This window comes from Rhinatrema bivittatum, chromosome 5, assembly GCF_901001135.1.
Source record: "Rhinatrema bivittatum chromosome 5, aRhiBiv1.1, whole genome shotgun sequence".
NCBI classification, from domain to species: Eukaryota; Metazoa; Chordata; class Amphibia; order Gymnophiona; family Rhinatrematidae; genus Rhinatrema; species Rhinatrema bivittatum.
The window spans coordinates 87,579,572-87,602,355 of record NC_042619.1 but is presented as its reverse complement, the minus strand read 5'-3'; the positions used below and the strand labels follow the sequence as shown (position 1 = coordinate 87,602,355).

Here is a 22,784-nt window from a genome sequence, read left to right as displayed (position 1 = left end):
GGTTCAAAGGAGACGAAGAATTATTTAGATTATTGATTATCTGCAGCATGTCAGACTGGGAAATATATTTGAATTCTGAGCAGTGTTCATGTAAAGAAATATCGGCAGTAACAGAGAGTGGTTCCTGAGCACGCCCTGCCTCTTGAGCACCTCAGTCTGGTTTTGTCCGAGCTTCCTCCCTCTCTCGCTCTCATTTTTTTTTCTATTGCGTTTTTATCTGCCTCGTTGTGCTTAGAAGTTTGGTTCTTGCTTCGCTGCCTTGGCAGCCCCTCAACAGCACTTCTAAGTAATAGAAGAGAAAGAAGAAAATATTTTTAAGTATAGTCAGAGACTGATGTCTGGAGAAAGGCCTAAGAAGAAGTTAGCAATCAGCGGCTTCAAGAGCTGTGTCTGTGGGCGCCGGAGTGCTAACTGGCTGCATTTGATTTCCACTGTCTGAATCTTATGAGCATTCTCTCTGACGTTCTTTCTGTGATGAGTGTAGAATTCCCATATTTAATTGATGGGGGGGAGGGGAGTGGTGACAAGAACTTGGGTTTCACACTGGAAGCTGATTGTGATCAACTTTCCATCAAATCAGATAGTTCTTATAAAAGACATTTTTGTCACAAAATCTGTTTTTCAGCTCTAAACATCTCCTTCCACTGCAAAAAAAAAAAAAAAAAGTTGTAAAAATGTAGCACAGAATAAGAAACATCTGGAGAAAATAAAAGTAAAGTTTGAAGATATAATTCTGGGAAAATGTTAGTTTCATGTTGCTAATTTATATTTTGTTTAACATGTGTGTGTATTTCTTTCTTTGCTAGGCAGTGGTGCATGAAAATGAGGGATTACTGGGATATATTTATTGTGACTTTTTTCACCGAGCAGACAAACCTCACCAGGTAATAACTTGCTCCTTTTGGCAAAAGGAAATTCAGGGTGTGAATGATGAAATTCAGACTAACAATTTCAAACACCACCAGCCAGGTTCATTTTATAACGTTTAGGGTGGTTTAACACATCTAGACCAATTCAAAAGTGTCAGAAGTCGTCCTCCTTACATTTTTAAAAATACAGAGCAGCCTTAAAATTGAAACAAATAATATTTTCTCAGGACAAGAAGGATAGCAGTCCTCACAGGTGAGTGATATAATTTGATGTAGTCCATCCCAGAACCTTTATGTCAAAATTTCTAGAACTTTGACTGTGCCTCACTAAGCACATATCCATGCAGGTACCCCTCCAATCTCCTCTTTTCCACAGAGCCCATTGGTTATGGTTCCTCACTGTCCTGATTCTCATGTTCTTTGGGGAAAAAATTGGTAGGATCGTTTGTTGCAGGGCCCCACGGTCTTATTTAGTTTCCTTGTGGTTCCTTAGGTAGGTTTTTTGGTGATTTTTCTTGTTTACATTTCGAGTTTGATTTCATTTCCCTTGTTTTCCAGCTGAACATAGATAAGCAGATCAGCAGCCTTCAGAGATGCTCTCTATGTACTAGGGTTATGTCTATCATGGATTCTCATGATATAGTAACATCTTAAATGATGGCAGATAAAGACCAAGTGGTCCATCTTCTCTGCCCAGCAAGTTGCTTATGTTAGGAGGTTATTCCCATGCCTTCTGTTAAGGGTAGTAACTGCTGCTCCATGCAGGTTACCCTAATGCAGAAATGTTATACCCATAATTAACACAGGTAACCCCATTTTTTCATTTCCATCTTCTAGCCTCTAGACATACACAGTGATTATCCCATGCTTCATTAATATCTTTCAGGTATCTGAAAGTCTGTATGATATTTCCCCTGCATCTCCTTTCCTCCAGGGTACATACATTTAGAACCTTCAGCCTCTTCTCATAGGTCTTCCGATAGACTCCATACCACCTTTCTCTGAATGGCTTCCATCCTGTCTCTATGCTTTTTGATATATGGTCTCCAAAACTGAACACAGCACTCCAGGTAAGGCCTCACCAAAGAGCTATGCAAGGACATTATCACCTTTTTCCTGCTGGTTATTCCTCTTTCTATGCAGCCTAGTATCCTTCTGGCTTTAGCTACCGCCTTGTCACATTGGTGATCTGAAGGCAGTGAAGCAGACACTATCACCCTAAGGCCCTTTCCTGGTCTGTGCACATTATTTACCACAGTTTCCTTCGATCGAGATGGGTGTACAAGTGAACATTGATAAAATGATATATTTAAATAACAAAAAAACACTTATTAAAAGCCATATAACATAAACATACTAACGAAAATAAACCTGGCTGGATTCACATTTTCAATAGAAACAGAGCTTTTTTTTTTTTTTTAATTGCCTTACATCAGAGAGTAAATAAAAACCTTCCAGAAGAGCATTACAAAAGGCTGGGACAGCCATAGAGAAAGCACCTTTGCTCGTTTCACTTAAATGTGTGAGATTCGCCAAGGGGACTTATAACAAGCCTTTATTGGCAGAACACAAGAGATGGGTTTGTCTATATAATCTCAAAACGGAATTAATCCAGGGAACATCTGGATTATTAATGGCTTTGAATACCAACGTTAAGATTTTATATTTAATCCTCCAAGAAATGGGCAACCAATGCAACTCATAAAGAATAGGAGAAATATTGCTGCATGCATTGGAGTGCCAGTCAGGATGCACAAATTGGAGTGCTCTCAAGACATTAACTGGTAGGCCAAGAAATAGGTATTTATTTTTCCCATTTCTTAATTGTTGTAACATTAATCCTTCACCTGCCATTGAACAGCTCCCTTGAATTACTGCATCCCAGATGCATGACCTTGCACTTTTGCCAAATCTTCAACCAATTTTTAAGCTTTCTTAAATAGATCTTTATTCCCTTCACACCATCAGGAGTGTCCACTCTATTATAGATCTTAGTACCATCTGCAAAAAACAAACTTTTCCTTCTGTACCCTCCACAATGTCAGTCACATAAAGGTAGATTTTAAAAGAAACGCCCGGGTGTCCATGTGCGTGCAGTTCCCGGCGCGTACACATGGATGCACTGATTTTATAACATGTATGCGCCAACATGCGCATGTTATAAAATCTGCTACCTTGCGTGCCCGATTTCATATCAGCATGTGCGTCGGAGTGCCGACTTATGTGCGCGGGGGGGCGTCATTTTAAAAAATGTGTGTGGCGACGAACTGTACCTTTCCACAGTTTCCTCTCAGTCCGCTCCAATAAAAGAGTGGACTGGGAGGGAACTTCTACACCCCCTACCTGCCTGTCTTTTCTCCTCTCCTTTCCGACTTCTAAATCTCCTCTAATTTTTTTTTCCCCTAACCTGCTCTCTGGAGCAGTAGTTAGTAGCGTGCTGGCACGCACTTCACCGGGACAGTGTTTAATGGCACTGTCCTGGTTGGCCCCAGCCCACCCCGTTTAAAAAAAATAAAAAAACTTTGCTCACGTATCTGGTGATACATGCATGGCCGTGAGCATTTGAAAATGCTGCTGAAAGATATTAAATGGATCTGATACCCCTGTGGCATCACATGACATCAGAAGGTGTCACCTGTCACAAAGATGACCTCAAAAGAATGACTGTCCCAGCTGGAGCTGACGGAGAAACATTTCGGGATCCCCAGATTTCATCACTCCGGATCAGGGCAGGTCCCTGGCTCTCACTGCCTGGATGCTGAGAGGCTGACCTTGCAACATCCTGATCTGTCAGAGGATGTGTTTCATGTTCTTTTAGCTTCAAGAGAGGATTCAGCTAGGAAGTCCTGTGGATGGAAATGGAGGTTGTTTGCCTTGTGGTATGAGCAAAAGTTCATAGATCCTTTTTTCTGCTGTACACAAAAACTGCTTGATTACCTTCTATATTTATCCAAGTCTAGTGTCAACACTCAACTCAGTAAGAGTTGGCCTCTGTGTAATTGGCAAGTATCACCAGCTTGTAGAAGGTAGACCGATCTCTGTGCAGCCTTTGATTGTCTGATTCATATGGGGCCTGCTTTATTTAAAGCCTCCAACCTTGTTTTAGGACCCCACTGTGGTTCTGTCTCAGCTGATAAAAGCTCACTTTGAGTCACTGTGCTCTTGTGACCTAAAGTACCTGACCTGGATGATTGTATTATTAATGGTGGTCACTTCGGTACACAGGGTTAGTGAGCTCCAGGCTCTAGTAATTTAGCCACCTTATTCCAAATTTCATCATGATAGGGTTGTTCTGCATACCCATTCTAAATTCCTGCCTAAGGTGGTGTATGAATTGCATCATAACCAGTAGATCGTTCTTCCATCATTTTTTCCCAGGCCACATAGCCACAAAAGTGAACAGGCACTGCACAGTTTGTACTGCAAGAGATCCTTGGCCTTCTATCAAGTATGACTGAAGCCCATAGAAAGTCCACCCAACTTCTTGTTTGTTTTGACACCAATAAACTAAGGATTGTCATTACCAAGTAGACATTATCTAATTGGCTAATAGATTGGATCTCCTCCTGTTATGCCCAGGTGGAACTGAATTTGGTGAGCCATGTTAAGGTTCGCTCTGTTCAAGCCATGGTAGCGTTGGTGGTGCCCCTAAGATTGATGCCAGTGGAGGAGAGCTGCACAACAGTTGGTTTGTCCATTCTGTCCTGAGGAATTTTTGAAGTGTAGAACCTAACTCATTACCAGTCAGGGCCCGTTGTTTTTGTTCTAGGTTGCCCCTCACTGATAAGTTTTAAAAGGAAAAAAAAAAAGGCTGTTTGCATTTGTTGTTGTTCCCCTTTTATAGTTTGGGGCAGTCTGTAATTAGGGATTCCTCACATATGAGGACTGCCATCCTCGGTGAAAGTAGAGTTGCTATCTGTAACAGGTGTTCTCTGAGGACAGCAGGATTTCATTCCTCATAAACCTTGCCCATTTCCTCTTTGAAATGACTTCTTATGATGCTAAGGAAGAAGACTGAAGGGGGCCCCATGTGCATACATGATATAGTGTCATGCTTGGCAAGCCTAGAAACTTTGATATAAAGTTCCAGGCTGGGCTTCATTGAATGATGTTACCCACATATGAGGACTGACATCCTGTTGTCCTCCGAGAACAGGAATCAGCCGGATACGTTATCCTGGATATTCAGCTAGATAAACATCTTGCTGAATATCCTCTGTTAGTTTTTCAGCCACCTTTAGCTGGATAAATTTAAACCTAATAGGCCATCTTTTGAATATTGCTGGATAGTTCTAAAGTTATCCGGCCTTGTGTAGCTGGATAATTTTAGCGTTATCCGGCTGTATTTAAAATAATATAGCCGGTTAAGTGGCGATGCTTAGTTTAAAAAAACAAAAAAAAAGAACCTGGCCACTCACTTTCCAATCTCTAAACTATAGTCCCTGCAGGGCTGAGTCTCCTCACCCCTCTCACTCCCCCTCCCAAAAAGATTTAAACTGCAAAAATGGAAGGGGTTTGGACTGGCCTCTGCCCGTCTCCCCCACCCACACCCTGGTTGTGTATTATTTTCAAAGACTGAACCCTCCAGTGTTTCCCTGCACCCCTATCCATAACCCTCTCACTCTCCTGGTACCTTATAATAATGGGGTTGCCATATGCTGCTACTGCGATCCTGGCCCAGCACTTTATCAGTGTTGCTATGTTCTTCTGAATATAGCCAATTAAGGCTAAAATTATCCAGCTACAAGAGACTGGATAGCTTTAGACCTGCTTCCGGGAAAGTTTAGAGTTAGCCAAATAATGTATTTGGCTAACTCCTACTATCAGATTTAGCTGGATAAGTTATTTGGCAAACTCAACCCATTCCCAGAATTCTCCCAAAATACCCCATACTTATTTAGCTAACTTATAGCCAGATAATGACTAGCCAGATAAGTATTGGGGATATTCAAAGCTTGCCATTTAGCTGGATAACTTATGAGTTATCAGCTAAATACCTTTGAATACTGGCTTGAATGATATCAAATGAACATAAAGAAAATAGACTAGCAACACAGAGAAAAGTTTATCTGGCTAACTAGCCAAGCCATATAGTGGCTGAATATGGACCTCCATTTGTTCATAACTACTGTAAGAAGACTGACACTGGCTAGGATCTTGCAGAATTGGTAGGGTGGTCAGACTGTATGCTTCCAGGTTGTAAAACGTGTTCCTTCTTGGAGTCTGAACCTTGTGTTAAATGCTTGGAGGAGCACCCATTTGCATCCCTAGAGGTCTTTGATCTTGTATTTATCCATGAAAATTGTTTTTTTTTTGTAGCCATCTGCTGTGCAAGAAGCTGAAAGCCTTATTCATGTTACCTGTTTCTTCTTATTTATTTTTTAAGGACAGGGTGATTTCAAGTACTGTTTCACATCTTATGTCAAAGAATTAGAAAGAAAAGGCTACTCACCAGATGTTAAGAGCACCTAATTTTTATTTAATTTAGAATAATTTTGCAAGTTAGCTCAGTTGTTTTGTATCCTACTGGTAGGAAGCGAGTACCAGTGTCAAAACCTTCTATTACCAGATGGTTCAGTTGCTGAGTTTCAAAGGTACATAAGGCAATGCACAGGGAATAACCAGAACCAGTCAAGATGCATTTCATTGGAGCAGTTTCCACATTATTTGTGGAGTTAGCGAGAATACCCATTTAGCAGATCTGCAAGGCAGCAACTCAAGAGGTTTTTTTTTGGTTTTTTTACACCTTGTCTAAGCACTATAAACTTAACAAGTGGGCACTGTCCAATGCATCATTTGAAAGAAAAATGATTCAAGCTGCCACTTAAAAGTAAAGCTCTGCTATGTTCCAGCTGTCTAAACTAGTGGGGAGAATGACTTATAATGGAAATTATATCTTACCTCAGTTCCTGTTATATTATTCTCCACAGCCGTCTGGACATTCCCTTCCCAATTAATTTAATATATTCGTTTCAGTGTTTTCAGAATTATTTTGTCTCATGTGGAATTCGATCTTTGTTTAATTTTTTCCATTTTTATAGCTATGGGAATTGTTTGACGAGGATTATGGAGGAGGAGGTGTAGTGGTTTCTGATGTCAGAGAAGAGCAGGCATATGTCGAGAGAACTTAAGATCTTGGTGTGTTGGCCTCACCCAGAAAAAGGGAGCACATAACATAATCTAATTATCTACAATGTGTGTAGAATTAATATAACATGTATTGAAAGAAGTAAGTCAAAATGCTCAATAATTCAATCCTCTTTATCATATATTTTGATTATTAATCAATCTGGCTCAAGCGCCCTGACAAAAGTAGTATTCTTACTTTCCCAAAAATATAATGTATGTATTGGGCATCCGGCTTTCCACTTTCAGGGTAACTATTGCAAACTGTAATTAACTGTATTGCTACCATAATGGTTACACAGTTTTGCTATTTTGTCTTCAAAGGATTGTCACTTTACAATTCGTGGAGGCAAGTTAAAAGAAAATGGAGAATACCAATTGCCAGTAGTTGTTCTTATGCTGAATCTACCTCGTTCGACCAGAAGCTCACCGACATTGCTAACCCCTGGTATGATGGAGAACCTATTCCATGAAATGGGCCATGCAATGCATTCCATGCTGGGACGGACCCGTTACCAACACGTGACTGGTAAGGTTCAACAGTAATAAATTTGGACAGATGAATTTTAATAAAAATTGTTCTTTTTTTATATCTAATATGGCAAATCTGTTTGATGGTTTCTATATTTTCTTTGTATTGCTTTTTGATCTCTTGGGCAACTGCATGCAAACGCCAGGAACAGGGGGCTCGTATAGCTTTAATGGGCAAAATCTCAGCCTTATCGCAGGTACATATGAAAACTCATTCTAAGCACTGCTACCAGAAGTTACTTGCCCTCAGAGATGAGCTAGCGCAACTTGATAATAAACGTATACTTCATGCTTTGGACTCCCTAAGTCAGAAATACTATGAAGGTGGGAATAAGGCAGGCCGTTTTTTAGCATGTCAACTTCGGGCACGGACCTCCCAAAATAATATTTTAAAAATTAAAAATTCAGCGGGAGAGATCCTCACCGCCTCGGCGGGAATACGCAGCACTTTTTCAGAGTTTTTTCAGAACCTGTACAAGTCTGAGGGATCCATCCAACAGACTGACATAAATGCATATTTGCAAGATTTAGAATTGCCTAGCTTGACACCCGAGCAACAACAGAGCCTGGATGCTCCGATACTCCCCAGTGAGATCGAGATGGTGATTAAATCCCTGAAATCTGGTAAAGCTCCTGGATTAGATGGGCTTTCTGGGGTGTACTATAAAAAGTGTGCATCCATAGTAGCAGAACCTCTAGCCCAGTATTTTAATAACCTCAGGGAGGGCAACAGCATAGGGCCCCACAACAATACAGCCGGCATTACTGTTATTCTGAAGCCTGGACGAGACCCGGCACAATGTGGCTTTTATAGACCCATCTCGCTTATCAATGTGGATCTTAAAATCCTGGCTCGGGTCCTAGCTCAGCGGCTAAACAATTTTCTCTCACAGCTCGTCCATACTGATCAGGTAGGGTTCATCCCGCAGCGTATGGCAACAGATAACATAAGAAAGGTCATTGATCTCATATGGTGGGCTCGAAAAATGCAGACCCCTGCGGTATTATTATCCCTTGATGCTGAAAAGGCCTTTGACTTAGTACATTGGTCCTTTTTGTTTTCCACTTTAAGACATATGGCTTTTGGGCCCCTCTTTTTGCAATGGTTACAACAGCTGTATGATAAACCCACAGCCAGGGTCAAAGTGAATAGCGGATACGGCCCTGCATTTCCCATTGGAAGGGGCACTAGACAAGGATGCCCACTCTCCCCTCTGCTATTTACCTTATATCTTGAACCACTAGTGACTCGGATCAGTAAAGCCAATGATATACACGGAGTCTGGTTTGGGCCTAAAGAGTACAAGGCATCCCTGTTTGCTGATGATATCCTTTTAACATTAACAAACCTGAGATTCCAGTGGAAACACTGAGAGGAGAGGATCACCTTGCTGGTGGCTGAAAGGAATCAGTAAGTTTTTGCTTGGGACATTGACTTTTTTAAAAGTATTGGGGCAAAGTTAACTATTTGGGAATATTATTTAGTGTGTTTGTGTGTTTGTGCCTTTAATAGTCAGAAAGGCAGTGAATAAACAAGTTAGACTGTTTGCATTTTAAATAGTCAGTCAATAAGGTAGCAGTAGGTAGGCAGTGAATAAACAAGTTAGACTGTTTGTATTTTTAGTCAGTCAATAAGGTAACAGTAGATAGTGTGTTTATTTTTAAAAGTCTGCAGAACTGAGTGTTCTCCAGACTTTTAAAGAGCTGACTGTTTGTTTTTAATACTAACAGAGTGCATTGTATTGAAAAAAAAAAAAAACCCAAACAAAAAACCCCACAAAAAAGTAGCCAGAAGCTAGAAATAAGCTAGGAGCAGTATATACCAAAGTAAAAAAGTTGAATAAGTTCAGCTCAGTTACTCACCTTGGAAAGGTGTTGAGGTAGTGTGATTGGGTTTGAATAGGGACCAACATTTGTTAATCAAGGGAGCAGTGAGTCACTCAGGCTGACTAACTGAAGTTAGACTGTTAGACTGTTAATCAGCACAGCAGTGAGTCATTCAGGAAATCTAACTGAAGTGTACATCTCCTAAGGGATTGTTTTGCACTAATTTACCTTAGAAGCACATTATAAATTAGAAGGAAAGAGCTCAGTAACCCACATTCCAGTGGAAACACTGAGAGGAGAGGATCACTTGCTGGTGGCTGAAAGGAATCAGTAAGTTTTTGCTTGGGACATTGACTTTTTTAAAAGTATTGGGGCAAAGTTAACTATTTGGGAATATTATTTAGTGTGTTTGTGTGTTTGTGCCTTTAATAGTCAGAAAGGCAGTGAATAAACAAGTTAGACTGTTTGTATTTTTAGTCAGTCAATAAGGTAGCAGTAGATAGTGTGTTTATTTTTAAAAGTCTGCAGAACTGAGTGTTCTCCAGACTTTTAAAGAGCTGACTGTTTGTTTTTAATACTAACTGAGTGCATTGTATTGAAAAAAAAAAAACCCCAAACAAAAAACCCCACAAAAAAGTAGCCAGAAGCTAGAAATAAGCTAGGAGCAGTATATACCAAAGTAAAAAAGTTGAATAAGTTCAGCTCAGTTACTCACCTTGGAAAGGTGTTGAGGTAGTGTGATTGGGTTTGAATAGGGACCAACATTTGTTAATCAAGGGAGCAGTGAGTCACTCAGGCTGACTAACTGGCACAGAGCGGCAGTTACTACCCTTAAGAGAAACATGGGGGTAACCTGCATGGAGTGACAGTTACTACCTTGGGAAGCTTGCTGGGCAGACTAGATGGACCATTTTGGTCTTTCTGCAGTCATTCTACTGTCATCCTAAAGGCTCATTAACAGATGCAACCAAAGCCTGGGACCAGTTTTTAAAGATTTTGAGACCCATCTCCTGCTGCCTCTGATGGGAGGGAAATATTCAGTCCTTCCTCCCTGAATGCTTTGTATCACCAAAGACCGATGGGTCCTGAAAATTGTGGAGTATGACTACTGCTTTTAGGTTTCTTTCTCCTTTATTTGATCCAAAAGACATTAGTTTTTGGCTCTGACCCTTCTCAGTCGGCCCAATTACAACTAGAAGCGGAGTCACTCCTACAGCAGAAGGCAGTCAAACTCATCCCTTCTCAGGAGTGTAGTCTGAGATTCTAAATCCAGGTATATCCTGATTTCACCCCCTCCCCCCCCCAAAAAAAAAAATTGGGGGGTTTAAGACCTATACTGGACTTGTAGAAACTGAACAAAATGTTGGAGCTCAGGAAGGCTCAAAATAAACTCTCTCCAGATAAGTCTCCCTTTCATTCAATGAAGGTATTAGATGTGTGCTTTGGATCTGAAGAACGCTTATATATACATCCCAATTCATCCACCCATCAGAAGTTTATCAGGATTTGTGGTGAAGGGGAACACTACCAATACAAGGCTATCTGAATCTGGTCATGAGCAGAACATAATATCTATCTCCTGGAAGTTTACTTTTGGAAATCCAGAACACATTGCTGAATGTTACAACCATTCTAGTGGTCCCTGGATCAAGAGATTGCAGATTACTTGTTTAGTCATTGGGGAAAGCCAGTGATTGACCTGTTCACTTCATAAGGCAACAGTAAGGTTGAAGTTCAACTCCATGCATCTGAGCTACAGATCAGCTCCTGACACTTTTGTATTGGATTAGAGCATGGCCATCAAGAGTTTCACTATGGGGCAGATTTTCAAAGGGGTACGCACGAACCCCCCCGAAAACATGCCCCAAGCTCCCCCCTGCGCACGCCGAGCCTAAGTCCCGGGGCTTTCCTGAGAAGGGGGGGCGCGTCGCGGCCGGCGCATCATCGGGGGCGTTCCGGGGGCGTGGCCGTGGCCTCCGAACCAGCCCCCGGACCGGACCATAGCGCGCCGGCAGCCGGCCCAGCGCACACAAGTTATGCCTGCATCAGGCAGGCACGATAAAGGTAGTGGGGGAATTAGTTAGGGCCGGTGGGGGGCAGGTTAGTTAGGGAAAGGGAGGGGAAGGTGCCGGGGGTGGGGGGGGGTGGAAGGAAAGTTCCTCAGAGCAGCCTCGGAAGGAACGGAGGCAGGCTGCCGATTTTGCGCAGCCTTGCGTGCACCGACCCTGAATTTTTAAAGATACGCGCGTATCTATTAAAATTCAGCGTACTTTTGTTTGCGCCTGGTTCACGAACAAAAGTACGCGTGGGCGTGCTTTTATAAAATCTACCCCCAACTGTTCTGCCTCTTGTCTTCAGATATAAGTAGTTCTTCAAAGTTCATCTCAATGTCATTGCAACATATTGCCAGCCAGTACAAGGGGCTCCAGTCTCTCTCTAGCCTTTCATGAAAAAATTGTGGCATTCCAAACTTCTGGTTGATAAACCTCCAGTGCCTAGGGATCTCAGTATAGTCCTAGCTCAACTTATGAAACCCCCTCTCAATTCACTAAAGTCAGTGGACTTGAAGTGTCTCACCTGGAGAGTATTTTTCTCATGGCTGTCATTTCGGCTCTGATTTCATTTTATTTATCTATCTATGTATTTATTTTATTTAAAATACTTCTATCCCACTCAATCCACAGTTCTTGGCAGTTAACAGCACAACATACACAATCAAATTTTGCAATCCATCAAAAAATTAAAATCTAATTACAATTAGAAATTTAAAATATGATACGTTGAAGGACAACAGACCTAGCATATTAATCACAGTCTATTAATTCTAGCCCAGAGTAATCAACATCAATATCATTGGAAATAGCGATATCCACCATGCCTTCCATTTCTTTCACAATACTACAGTTCTATGAACTCGCCCCAAGTTTCTTCCAATAGTGGTGTCTCCATTCCATATTAATCCAGCTATTGTACTGCCTACATTCTTTCTAAAACCCCATTTGTACAAAGGAGAATGGTCTCTTCATTCCTTGGACAGTAAGAGAGCCCTGACGTATTACATGAAGAGGACTCTACCTCTCTGTAAAGCTTCTTAATTGTTTATGTCCTTTGATTCCAATAGATTTACTATTTACCATCTGTCTAATTGGCTAGCAGACTGTATAGCACACTGTTGTGTGCTTGCTGGCTTATAGATACAAACTGAGTCAAAGTTCATCAAACAACAGCCATGGCAACTTCTGTGGCTTATCTCAAGGCCACTTGTATTGGGGACATTTGCAAAGCATGTCCCAAAGAGAAAATAACTTTGAACAAGCACTTCTGCGCAGCCTGTTACCTAGTAGGCTCCATTTGGTGGGGCTAGTTGTCTTCAGTAAGTGCTTCCACTGTACAACCCTCAGCTTGGGACTCCTCATGTGTAGTAGCTAATTCATACCTGATTGTTGATGGAGAAAGCAAGTTTGCTTACCTGTAAACCAGGTTCTTCATAAACAGGATGAATGGACTCCTGAAGTCGACTATCTTGCTAACCTGTAAGCTTGGTAAAAGACTGAGGAGTTCATGACGTATCGAGCGCACAAGAGACCTCCACCCATGCTCTGTTCAGTATTAACTGAGCTCTGAGAGCTGGGTTCATGTCTGTGTCAATGGATGACATCATCTCACGTGTAATGGCAAATTCAGCTTGCTGTCTAGGGAGAACCCTATTTACAGGTAAGCTTTTAGACAAATGAGACAAATATTTGAACATTCAATTAAAATATTATTTTCTGTAGGACATTTTGAGAGTCCTCTCACTGCTAATATGAGAAACTGCATGCTAAGTTTGATGTCCCTGCATTTTATTGGTGCTATGCTCTTCAGAATTACAATACAGAGTTTTGTTGTGGTTTCGCCTCACTTACAATGTTGTCATAACCTGTCCTAAAGACATAATAGACTTGAAAATAAATTACAGGGAAAGCTACACCAGGTGTGCTTTATTAATTTCATAGCTAGTCAGGACAAGGTTGCAATATTTTCTTGTTGACCTTTGCTACTCATGAAGCTTTTTTATGCCCTTAGCAAAAGAAACTTGATCAATTTTTTGACTTCAAAGAGTCAATGCTATTTTAATTCTCCATTTTATAGCGTAAATGTTTTCTGAATTCTCTCAGTAAACTGGTATTTTCATGTTTATCATGCTTTACTTCTATAGGAAGTTTTTGGGTAAGAGAAATATGAAACATTTATTTGCCTGTTGTCAGTTTTAGCATGAGATGAGAACATCTTTAAAGATAATCTTGTCTTTCAAAGCACTTAAAACCATAATCTGCCTGAAAATTAAGAAATCAAACTGAATTTTATGATAAGGAGGAAATTAAAGTCAATAAACAAGATATATAAGACAATACTTTTTGTTGGACTACCAGTACATGTATTGACTAGGTTTTGGGAGTGAACATGCTCTTAGTCAGAGCAAAAAGATGACATTTTCAGAGGTCAGCAGGATAATCAGCTTCACATTCCCATTAAGAATGTAAATAGTTACCGTAACTGTTTCAGCGATTTACCATTTAAACAATAACTATACTTTGGAGTCACCTGCAGCTTCTAAGGGGGAGGGGGTTTGGGAGGACAGAGAAGGGGGAAACCCCACAGCACCAACCCTGGGAGACCCAGGCAGGGGAACCCTTTCCACTTTATCCTTTACTCCCGCACCATGCTCCTCAGCCCCAGCATACTGCCTCTGTCCTCCCTGAAGCTCAGTGGTGTTCATCTAGCTGTCTGCCCAGCCAGCTCTCCAGCCTGCTGGCCCAACACTTTTATCTCCTCACTGCACCTGTGCCATGCAAACAGTATAAACCCTGCACTTGGCCCCTTCACCCTCGAGTGCTCCTTGCTGCCTCCTGGCTTTCCTGTCCCCCCTAAATGTGCCACGTGCTCCCCGGGCTGGCCAATAAATGGTCTAACGAAAATCTAAACCACCATCAGTGATATATATATATATATATATATATATTGAACTTCAAAAAAACAGAATGAACTTCCGTTTGATCGCTGTATTACCAAACTTCTGAAGACTCCTTCTAAATTAAATTTTGAGTTTGCTCAAATATCTCTAGTGCATTCAATTATTTTTAATGCCTACACGCTATGTGGATTAACAATTTTTTAATTTAAATATATATTATGTGAAAATTTTATAATAAGAGAGATGAAGGTTTCATATAAACCATGTAGGCGTCCCCACACCTTCGTTAGATGTTATAATCATAAACCTCCACCACCTCCTGTATGTGAACTATCCATATTTTGTAAGAATTGTTTTGATAATTTTTAACGAATGAATTTAACAGTATCATCCAGCTTATGTTGCGTTTGTAGCTGCGGAATCGCATATTAGATTATTATTCACTACAGTCTCCAATATTATTCACTACAGTCTCCAATATTCCTTCTATATTCGATTCCTAAAATACACAAAAACTTAGAGGATCTCCCTATTAGACCCATAGTCTCTCAAAATGGGTCTGTCCTGGAACTGATAGCAGAGTTTATTGATATTTTTCTACAACCATATGTTGAACAAGTGAAGTCGTTTGTGAAGGACACAGCACATTTTTTGAAGATAGTACAATCTTTAGAAAGTCAGCATAATGACATTATGGTCACTATGGACATCAACTCTCTATATACCAATATCCCCTTATCAAGTGCCCATCAAGTCGTTTCTCGGACTTTAATTCAAAGATCATCCACACATAGAATTACATCAGCAGCACTTATAGAGTTAAGAGAATTGGTATTGTATAATAACTACTTCTGTTTTGGACAGAATTGTTTTCAACAGATACATGGGATCCCTATGGGTTCACTATTAGCACCAGCTGTGGCAAACCTATATGTTGCACACGTCGAAGAGAGTTTGATAGTTCCATCAGATTAGTGAGTAGATATTCGATGCTGGTTTCAATTTATAGACGACATATTTTTCATATGGAAAGGATCTGATCAAAAATTACAACACTTTTTGACATGGATTAATACCGTGGATTCTCTGAAATTCACAGCAGATACATCACGAGATTGAACTCATTTCCTTGATGTGGAAGTCATCAAATCTGACGGACAGTTTAACACCACGGTTTACTGTGAAGCCACAGACAGCAACAATATATTGAAGTTTCCCAGTCACCATGCATACAATTTTAAAACTGGCTTGCCAGTAAGCCAGTTTTTTAGAATAAGACGCATTTGTTCGACAGACAGGGAATTTGAAATTCAAGCTAACATATTGAAGGAGAGGTTTACGGTTAGAGGATATCCATATCAAGCTATACAGAAAGCATATAAAAGAGCGAAATTTAGCAATAGTCAACAGCTTTTAATGTAAGAACATAAGAACATAAGAAATTGCCATGCTGGGTCAGATCAAGGGTCCATCAAGCCCAGCATCCTGTTTCCAACAGAGGCCAAAACCAGGCCACAAGAACCTGGCAATTACCTAAACACTAAGAAGAACCCATGCTACTGATGCAATTAATAGCAGTGGTTATTCCCTAAGTATAATTGATTAATAGCCATTAATGGACTTCTCCTCCAAGAACTTATCCAAACCTTTTTTGAACCCAGCTACACTAACTGCACTAACCACCTCCTCTAGCAACAAATTCCAGAGCTTTATTGTGCGTTGAGTGAAAAAGAATTTTATCCGATTAGTCTTAAATGTGTTACTTGCTAACTTCATGGAATGCCCCCTAGTCCTTCTATTATTCGAAAGTGTAAATAACCGAGTCACATCTACTCGTTCAAGACCTCTCATGATCTTAAAGACCTCTGTCATATCCCCCCTCAGCTGTCTCTTCTCCAAGCTGAACAGCCCTAACCTTTCAGCATTTCCTCATAGGGGAGCTGTTCCTTCCCCTTTATCATTTTGGTTGCCCTTCTCTGTACCTTCTCCATCGCAACTATATCTTTTTTGAGATGCGGCAACCAGAATTGTACACAGTATTCAAGGTGCGGTCTCACCATGGAGCAATACAGAGGCATTATGACATTTTCCGTTCTATTAACCATTCCCTTCCTAATAATTCCTAACATTCTATTTGCTTTTTTGACTGCTGCAGCACACTGAGCCGACGATTTTAAAGTATTATCCAATATGATGCCTAGATCTTTTTCCTGGGTGGTAGTTCCTAATATGGAACCTAACATCGTGTAACTACAGCAAGGGTTATTTTTCCCTATATGCAACACCTTGCACTTGTCCACATTAAATTTCATCTGCCATTCGGATGCCCAATCTTCCAGTTTTGCAAGGTCCTCCTGTAATGTATCACAATCCACTTGTGATTTAACTACTCTGAATAATTTTGTATCATCCGCAAATTTGATAACCTCACTCGTCGTATTCCTTTCCAGATCATTTATATATATTGAAAAGCACCGGTCCAAGTACAGATCCCTGAGGCACTCCACTGTTTACCCTTTTCCACTGAGAAAATTGACCATTTAATCCTACTCTCTCTTTCCTGTCTTTTAACCAGTTTAAAGGACATCGCCTCCTATCCCATGACTTTTTAGTTTTCGTAGAAGCCTCTCATGAGGGACTTTGTCAAACGCCTTCTGAAAATCCAAATACACTACATCTACCGGTTCACCTTTATCCACATGTTTATTAACACCTTCAAAAAAAAGAAGCAGATTTGTTAGGCAAGACTTCCCTTGGGTAAATCCATGTTGACTGTGTCCCATTAAATCATGTCTTTCTATATGCTCTACGATTTTGATCTTGAGAATAGTTTCCACTATTTTTCCCGGCACTGAAGTCAGGCTCACTGGTCTATAGTTACCCGGATCGCCCCTGGAGCCTTTTTTAAATATTGGGGTTACATTGGCCACCCTCCAGTCTTCAGGTACAATGGATGATTTTAATGATAGGTTACAAATTTTAACTAATAGATCAGAAATTTCATTTTTGAGTTCCTTCAGAACCCTAGGATGCATACCATCCGGTCCAGGTGATTTGCTACTCTTTAGTTTGTCAATCTGGCCTACTACATCTTCCGGGTTCACAGTGATTTTGTTCAGTTCGTCTGAGTCATCACCCCTGAAAACCATCTCTGGAACTGGTATCTCCCCAACATCCTCATTAGTAAACATGGAGGCAAAGAATTCATTTAGTCTTTCTGCAATGGCCTTATCTTCCCTAAGAGCCCCTTTAACCCCTCTGTCATATAATGGTCCAACCAACTCCCTCACAGGTTTCTTGCTTTGGATAAACCTAAAATGGAAGTTTCAAGTTTGGTTTGGCCACAGGAGTTATAATTTCAGCCATGAAAAAAATTGGCATGTATTGGCTTTACATAAAGAGTTTCAAGAACTTCCCATGTTTGCCACCTCCAGAGGCTGTAATATTAGGGATATGTTGGTACACGCAAAAATGGATTATGACAACATTGCAGAAGAAATTGTAGGTCATCATACTTGTGGTCATTGGTGGGTGGTGTGGTCAGTCAGTAGTGGGTAAAGTATGGGTAGACCCGGTTACAAATTAAGAGATATGGAGGAAATCTAACACCAATTGCAATTCTAAAAATGTAATATATGTTATCATTTGCCCAGGTCTGAAACGTTGCTGGTCGTACAACATGACCAGTAAGGATCAGATTAGGAGAACACAAATCCTGATACATCACAGATAAACTAACAGCTCCGATGGTACAGCATTTGAAGGAGGCTGGCCATATCATAGCAGATTTAAAATGGACAATTATAGAACAGGTACATATTTCAACCCATGCTGGTGATTTGATTAAGAAACTTAAATATCGCAAAATGTTTTGGATTTATACACTCCAGTCATCTCATCCTAAGGGGATGAATGAAGAATTAAATCTCACGACTATATTGTGAAACATGGATAGTTAACTTCCAATATTAGGGTTTGAGGTTTTACACCAGAGAAAAAAAACAGCTTTCTATCAGGTCTGCATGGTTCAGCCCATCCATACTGATTTCCTATAAAGTTCGGTTTCCATCAGGTCCGATTCTTTCTATAATATTAGACAGGGTGTCACCCAGGTCTGTCCTAGAACAACATGGGACTTCCAATAGTAAGAAGAATTGAAACAAGGTGAAGTATACGCAAAGAATCTGGATTGGATCCGCTCATAATAATTATAATGACTTTTTATAGGCTTTCAGCTCATTGGGTTATCAGGATTTGCCCACAATAACATTGAGAGGTTGGTATAAAGGAGTCTTGTTTTAACAGCATTGATTCAGGGTACATCCAGAACGCCGAACCATCAAGGCTGGAATGCTGCAGATAAACTACACACGCAAGCGGAAATCAAGTCCAAGATACAAGCTAAGTTATATCCTGGATAAATATCAATTGGTGGAATAATGGACATCTGGTTATAACGATGGTTTACAGAACCTGAGGAAAGACTATTTTCGTCTGAAACGTGTACATGTCGGGATTTTTTAAGTATAAATTGATATTGATCACAGATGAGTGGGAATGTTCACCAGAGTTATAATAGAAGGAATATTGGAGACTGTAGTGAATAATAATCTAATACGCAATTCCGCAGCTACAAATGCAACGTAAGCTGGATGATACTGTTAAATTCATTCTTTAAAAATTATCAAAATTCTTACAAAATACGGATAGTTCACATATAGGAGATGGTGGAGGTTTATGATTATAACATCTAACGAAGGTGTGGGGATGCCTACACGGTTTATATGAAATCTTCATCTCTCTTATTATAAAATGTTCACATAATATATATTTAAATTAAAAAATTGTTAATCCACATAGCGTGTAGGCATTAAAAATAATTGAATGCACTAGAGATATTCGAGCAAACTCACAATAAATGGTCTGGCCTGCCCCAGCCTGCAAGTCAGCCATAGGCTGACCTGAGTCTGTCTGGGACTTCCCGTAGTGCGTAGTAACATGATAAATGATGGCAGATGAAGACCAAAATGGTCTATCCAGTTTGCCCAGTTGAGTTTTGTCCATTTTTGGTAGATGCGCACATTTCCTATATGCAAGCCCACATCAACTTACCCTTCCCAATGTCTTTTATCTGACCTCCGAACCCTGTCCTCTACATTTGTCACTCAACATGCAATTAAGCTATGGAATTCTGTGCTGGAGAATGTGTTAAAGGTAGTTAGTATAGATGGGTTTAAGAAAGGTTTGGAGAAGTTCCTGGAGGAAAATTTCCATAATTTTTTATTAATCAAATAGGCTTGGGGAAAGCCACTGCTTATACCTGGGCATAAGCAGCATAGAATCTATCAACTGTTTAGTATCCTGCCAGGTACTTGTGACCTGGCTTAGAAAAGGATAGGGGACTTGATGGTCTGACCCAGTATGACTGTTCTTATGTTCTTAAGCATATCTAAGGATATTTGTTTTCACTTTTATTTTATTTTTCCTGGAAACTGATCAGTGTTTATTATAACAAACAAAAAAACAGGAGAAGAATCAAAGTAAACATGACTTTTTTTTTCACTGATTTTTCTCCCCTTTCTGTTCATTTATTATAATAAAAAATAAAAACAGAAAACAAAGGTCCCTAAGCATAACCTAAATGCGTAATAGTGATGACCTCCACCACTTCTGCCTGTAGGCCATTTCAGGCTTTGTAATATTCAGCTTTTCTTTTTACAAGACCAATATTGAAGCCAAAACCCTTGATCTCCTCCTATGTGTTATTACCAGGCTTTGTATTAAACCCCACAACCACCAAGGTTAGCAAGCCTGTTAAAAAAAAAAAAAAAAAAAAAATGGCTTCCCCATGCTCATTGGTTATCCTGGCAAATATTAAATGGTCACAAAAAAATGAAAAAGGAAGGAATTGCAGCATACAGTGCAATAACACACAATCTAAAAAAAAAAATAAAAAAATCTGAAACAGGTATCGGTGAAAATGCGCAAAGGTGTAATCTGATGCCTCTCGGCATTTTTTTTAACAAAACTAGTAAACCTATCTTTTAAAACCTCATATTTAAAACACCCCGACCAAAAAGTATATAAGTATAAAAGTATGTTTCATTACGTTGCATTGTTTGAGAGACGTTTCACTGTAAGAAATAAGTATCCCCACTTATTTCCCTTCCGTTATCTGTAAACCGATGTGACATCACTGATCTAATGTCAGTATATAAAAATGTATAAATAAATAAATTTTTACTTATCTCAAAACCAATATAGCACAGCCAGTGTAGCACAACCCAACATTGGCCAATTTTTCAGCAACCACCTGTGTCAAGGATTGCACAAACTCTCTCTAAAATTCTAACGTGGTCTCAACATGGCACGCAAACTCAGTCCGATCCTCAAAAGCTCAAAAAGTGCTGCTTTCTTGATGTTCAAATATTAAATGGTTAAACGAATAAAGGGAAGACTTTACTTGCCATTTAACTGCAATTCCCATCTTCTTCCCCATATTTATTTCTTTATTTAATTAATTAAATTCTTTTAATATACCGATGCTCAAGACCAGGTCTTATCGTACCGGTTTACAATGAACAAGGGGGGAAACCAGTTAACACGGAAAGCGAAAGTTACATTAAACAGGGAAGTAAAACAAGGCCGTTAGAAGATAAGGGATAGATTAACAATAACTATTCTAACTGTAGAGAAGAGCAGGTAAGCAGAGAGCAGTAGCTTATATGGTAAACTTAAATACAATTTACATCGTGTAGTCGATTTGAAATGTTATATGAGAGAGCAGTTCTAGTATAGCAGTTCCTAAGAGAGGCTGAAAGGAGGATGCAACCGAGGGGTGGTGGTCCGTGCAGGATACCATAGGTTTCTTCAGCGATAAGCTTGGGCGAAAAGCCATGTTTTCAATTTTTTTCTGAAGGTGAGATGACAATGTTCCTGGCATATGTCTGGCGGGAGAGAGTTTCAGTGATGCGGTCCAGCGGTTGATAGCGCTCGTTTTTCAATGGAGTTGTGTATAGTGGAATTGCTAGGGGGAACCTGGAGGGAGTCTCTGTATGCAGATCTGGTTGGCCTTGATGAGGAGTGTAATTTGAGGGGTATGGTTAGTTGCAGAGAGGATTGCTGATATATGGATTTGTGAATGATGGTCAGCGTCTTGAAGAGTATTCTGTAGTGGATGGGTAGCCAATGTAGTATTTTTAGTATCAGTGTAATGTGGTTCATTCGGCGAGCGTTTGTGAGGATCCTAGCTCTTCCAAACTTTGTGAGACTGAGGGAACTCTGTGAGGCGTTATGAGCACTGTGATTCCATGCATGGCTGGAAAACTTTTCCAGTCCTTTCTAGAATTATCTGAGAGACTGTCTGTTGGCACCATCAGATGATGTTGCCCACTTATATGGTTGATTGTCTTTCTGTCCTCGGAGATAACCTATTACAGGTAAGCAACTTTGCTGTATGGTGCCAGGACTGCATAATGTTGCAGAATTTCTATCACTATACTTTAAATATGTAGAGGTCCATATTCAGTCGCTGTGCAGCTCAGCAAGTTAGCCAGGTACACTTAACAGACTAACTTAGTCGAAATATTCAGCGGCGCAGCAGCACCAGTGAATATACCCAACCATCTTAAAGTTAGCTGGATAAGTTTATCTGGCTAATTTTAGGACAGGTGAGCAACATGACCAGAGTTAGTTATCTGGCTAAAATAAATTATTCAGCTAACACTACTTCTCTCTGAAACACCTCTCACTGGTCATGGAATGCCCCGACTTATCCGGTTAGAATTTAACAGAATAAGTGGCTGAAAATGTTGATTTTGCCATTTAGGTCTGCCACCACAAATGATGGAGCCACATGCTACAATGGGTACATCACCTGCATCGATGCATCCTCTAGTGACACTTCCACCACTGCAGAGAATGGCTCCCATCTGTACGAATGCAGAGGTGGGGACCTAACCCTCTGCAACCATGGGGATGGACTTATATGCTGCTGCTGAAGAGGAGAGGCACACCACAGCTAGCAGGCCTTCATCTTCTGACCGCCTCATGTCAGTTCTCATGAGCTACTCTCCCCTCCAAAGCCTTCTTGCAGCTTTGACCCCCCTGCCACTTCCCTAAATGTCTGTGCCCTCCAGAGGCACTATGAGTAGTGACCTGACATCACTGTGGAGGAGCACAAGCCTGGGCCAGGCCAAGACACTGGAACCACACCTCAAAAAGAAAAGATGGCCCAGGAAGCATTAATTCATTATTTTCTATGCACAAATATCGCCATTGTCTTGTAAATACATTTCAACTTCATTGTTGAAATTTCTTTGAATTTTCCTTTCTTCTACAGCCTACCAGTGAGTCTGGTGATGTATTTCCTGCAGTGCTCAGTGCTCAGGTCATATGCTTCCGCCTCCTTCTCAAGATCAACATTTAGTTCCCCTGGAGGAGGCAGGCCTCTGGTTTGGCAAGGTGATCAAACATGC

At 40.4% G+C, this 22,784-nt stretch overlaps 1 protein-coding gene across 2 annotated transcripts in view; it reads left to right on the top strand.

Annotated features, from left to right (window-relative positions):
* MIPEP (mitochondrial intermediate peptidase) overlaps positions 1-22,784 on the top strand; it is a 375,213-nt gene that overhangs the window by 172,572 nt on the left and 179,857 nt on the right. For both annotated transcript variants that reach the window (XM_029602546.1, XM_029602547.1), the window contains exons 12-13: positions 807-884; positions 7,320-7,524. In XM_029602546.1, the coding sequence (XP_029458406.1) occupies positions 807-884; positions 7,320-7,524 (283 nt within the window). The remainder of the gene's footprint in view (positions 1-806; positions 885-7,319; positions 7,525-22,784) is intronic.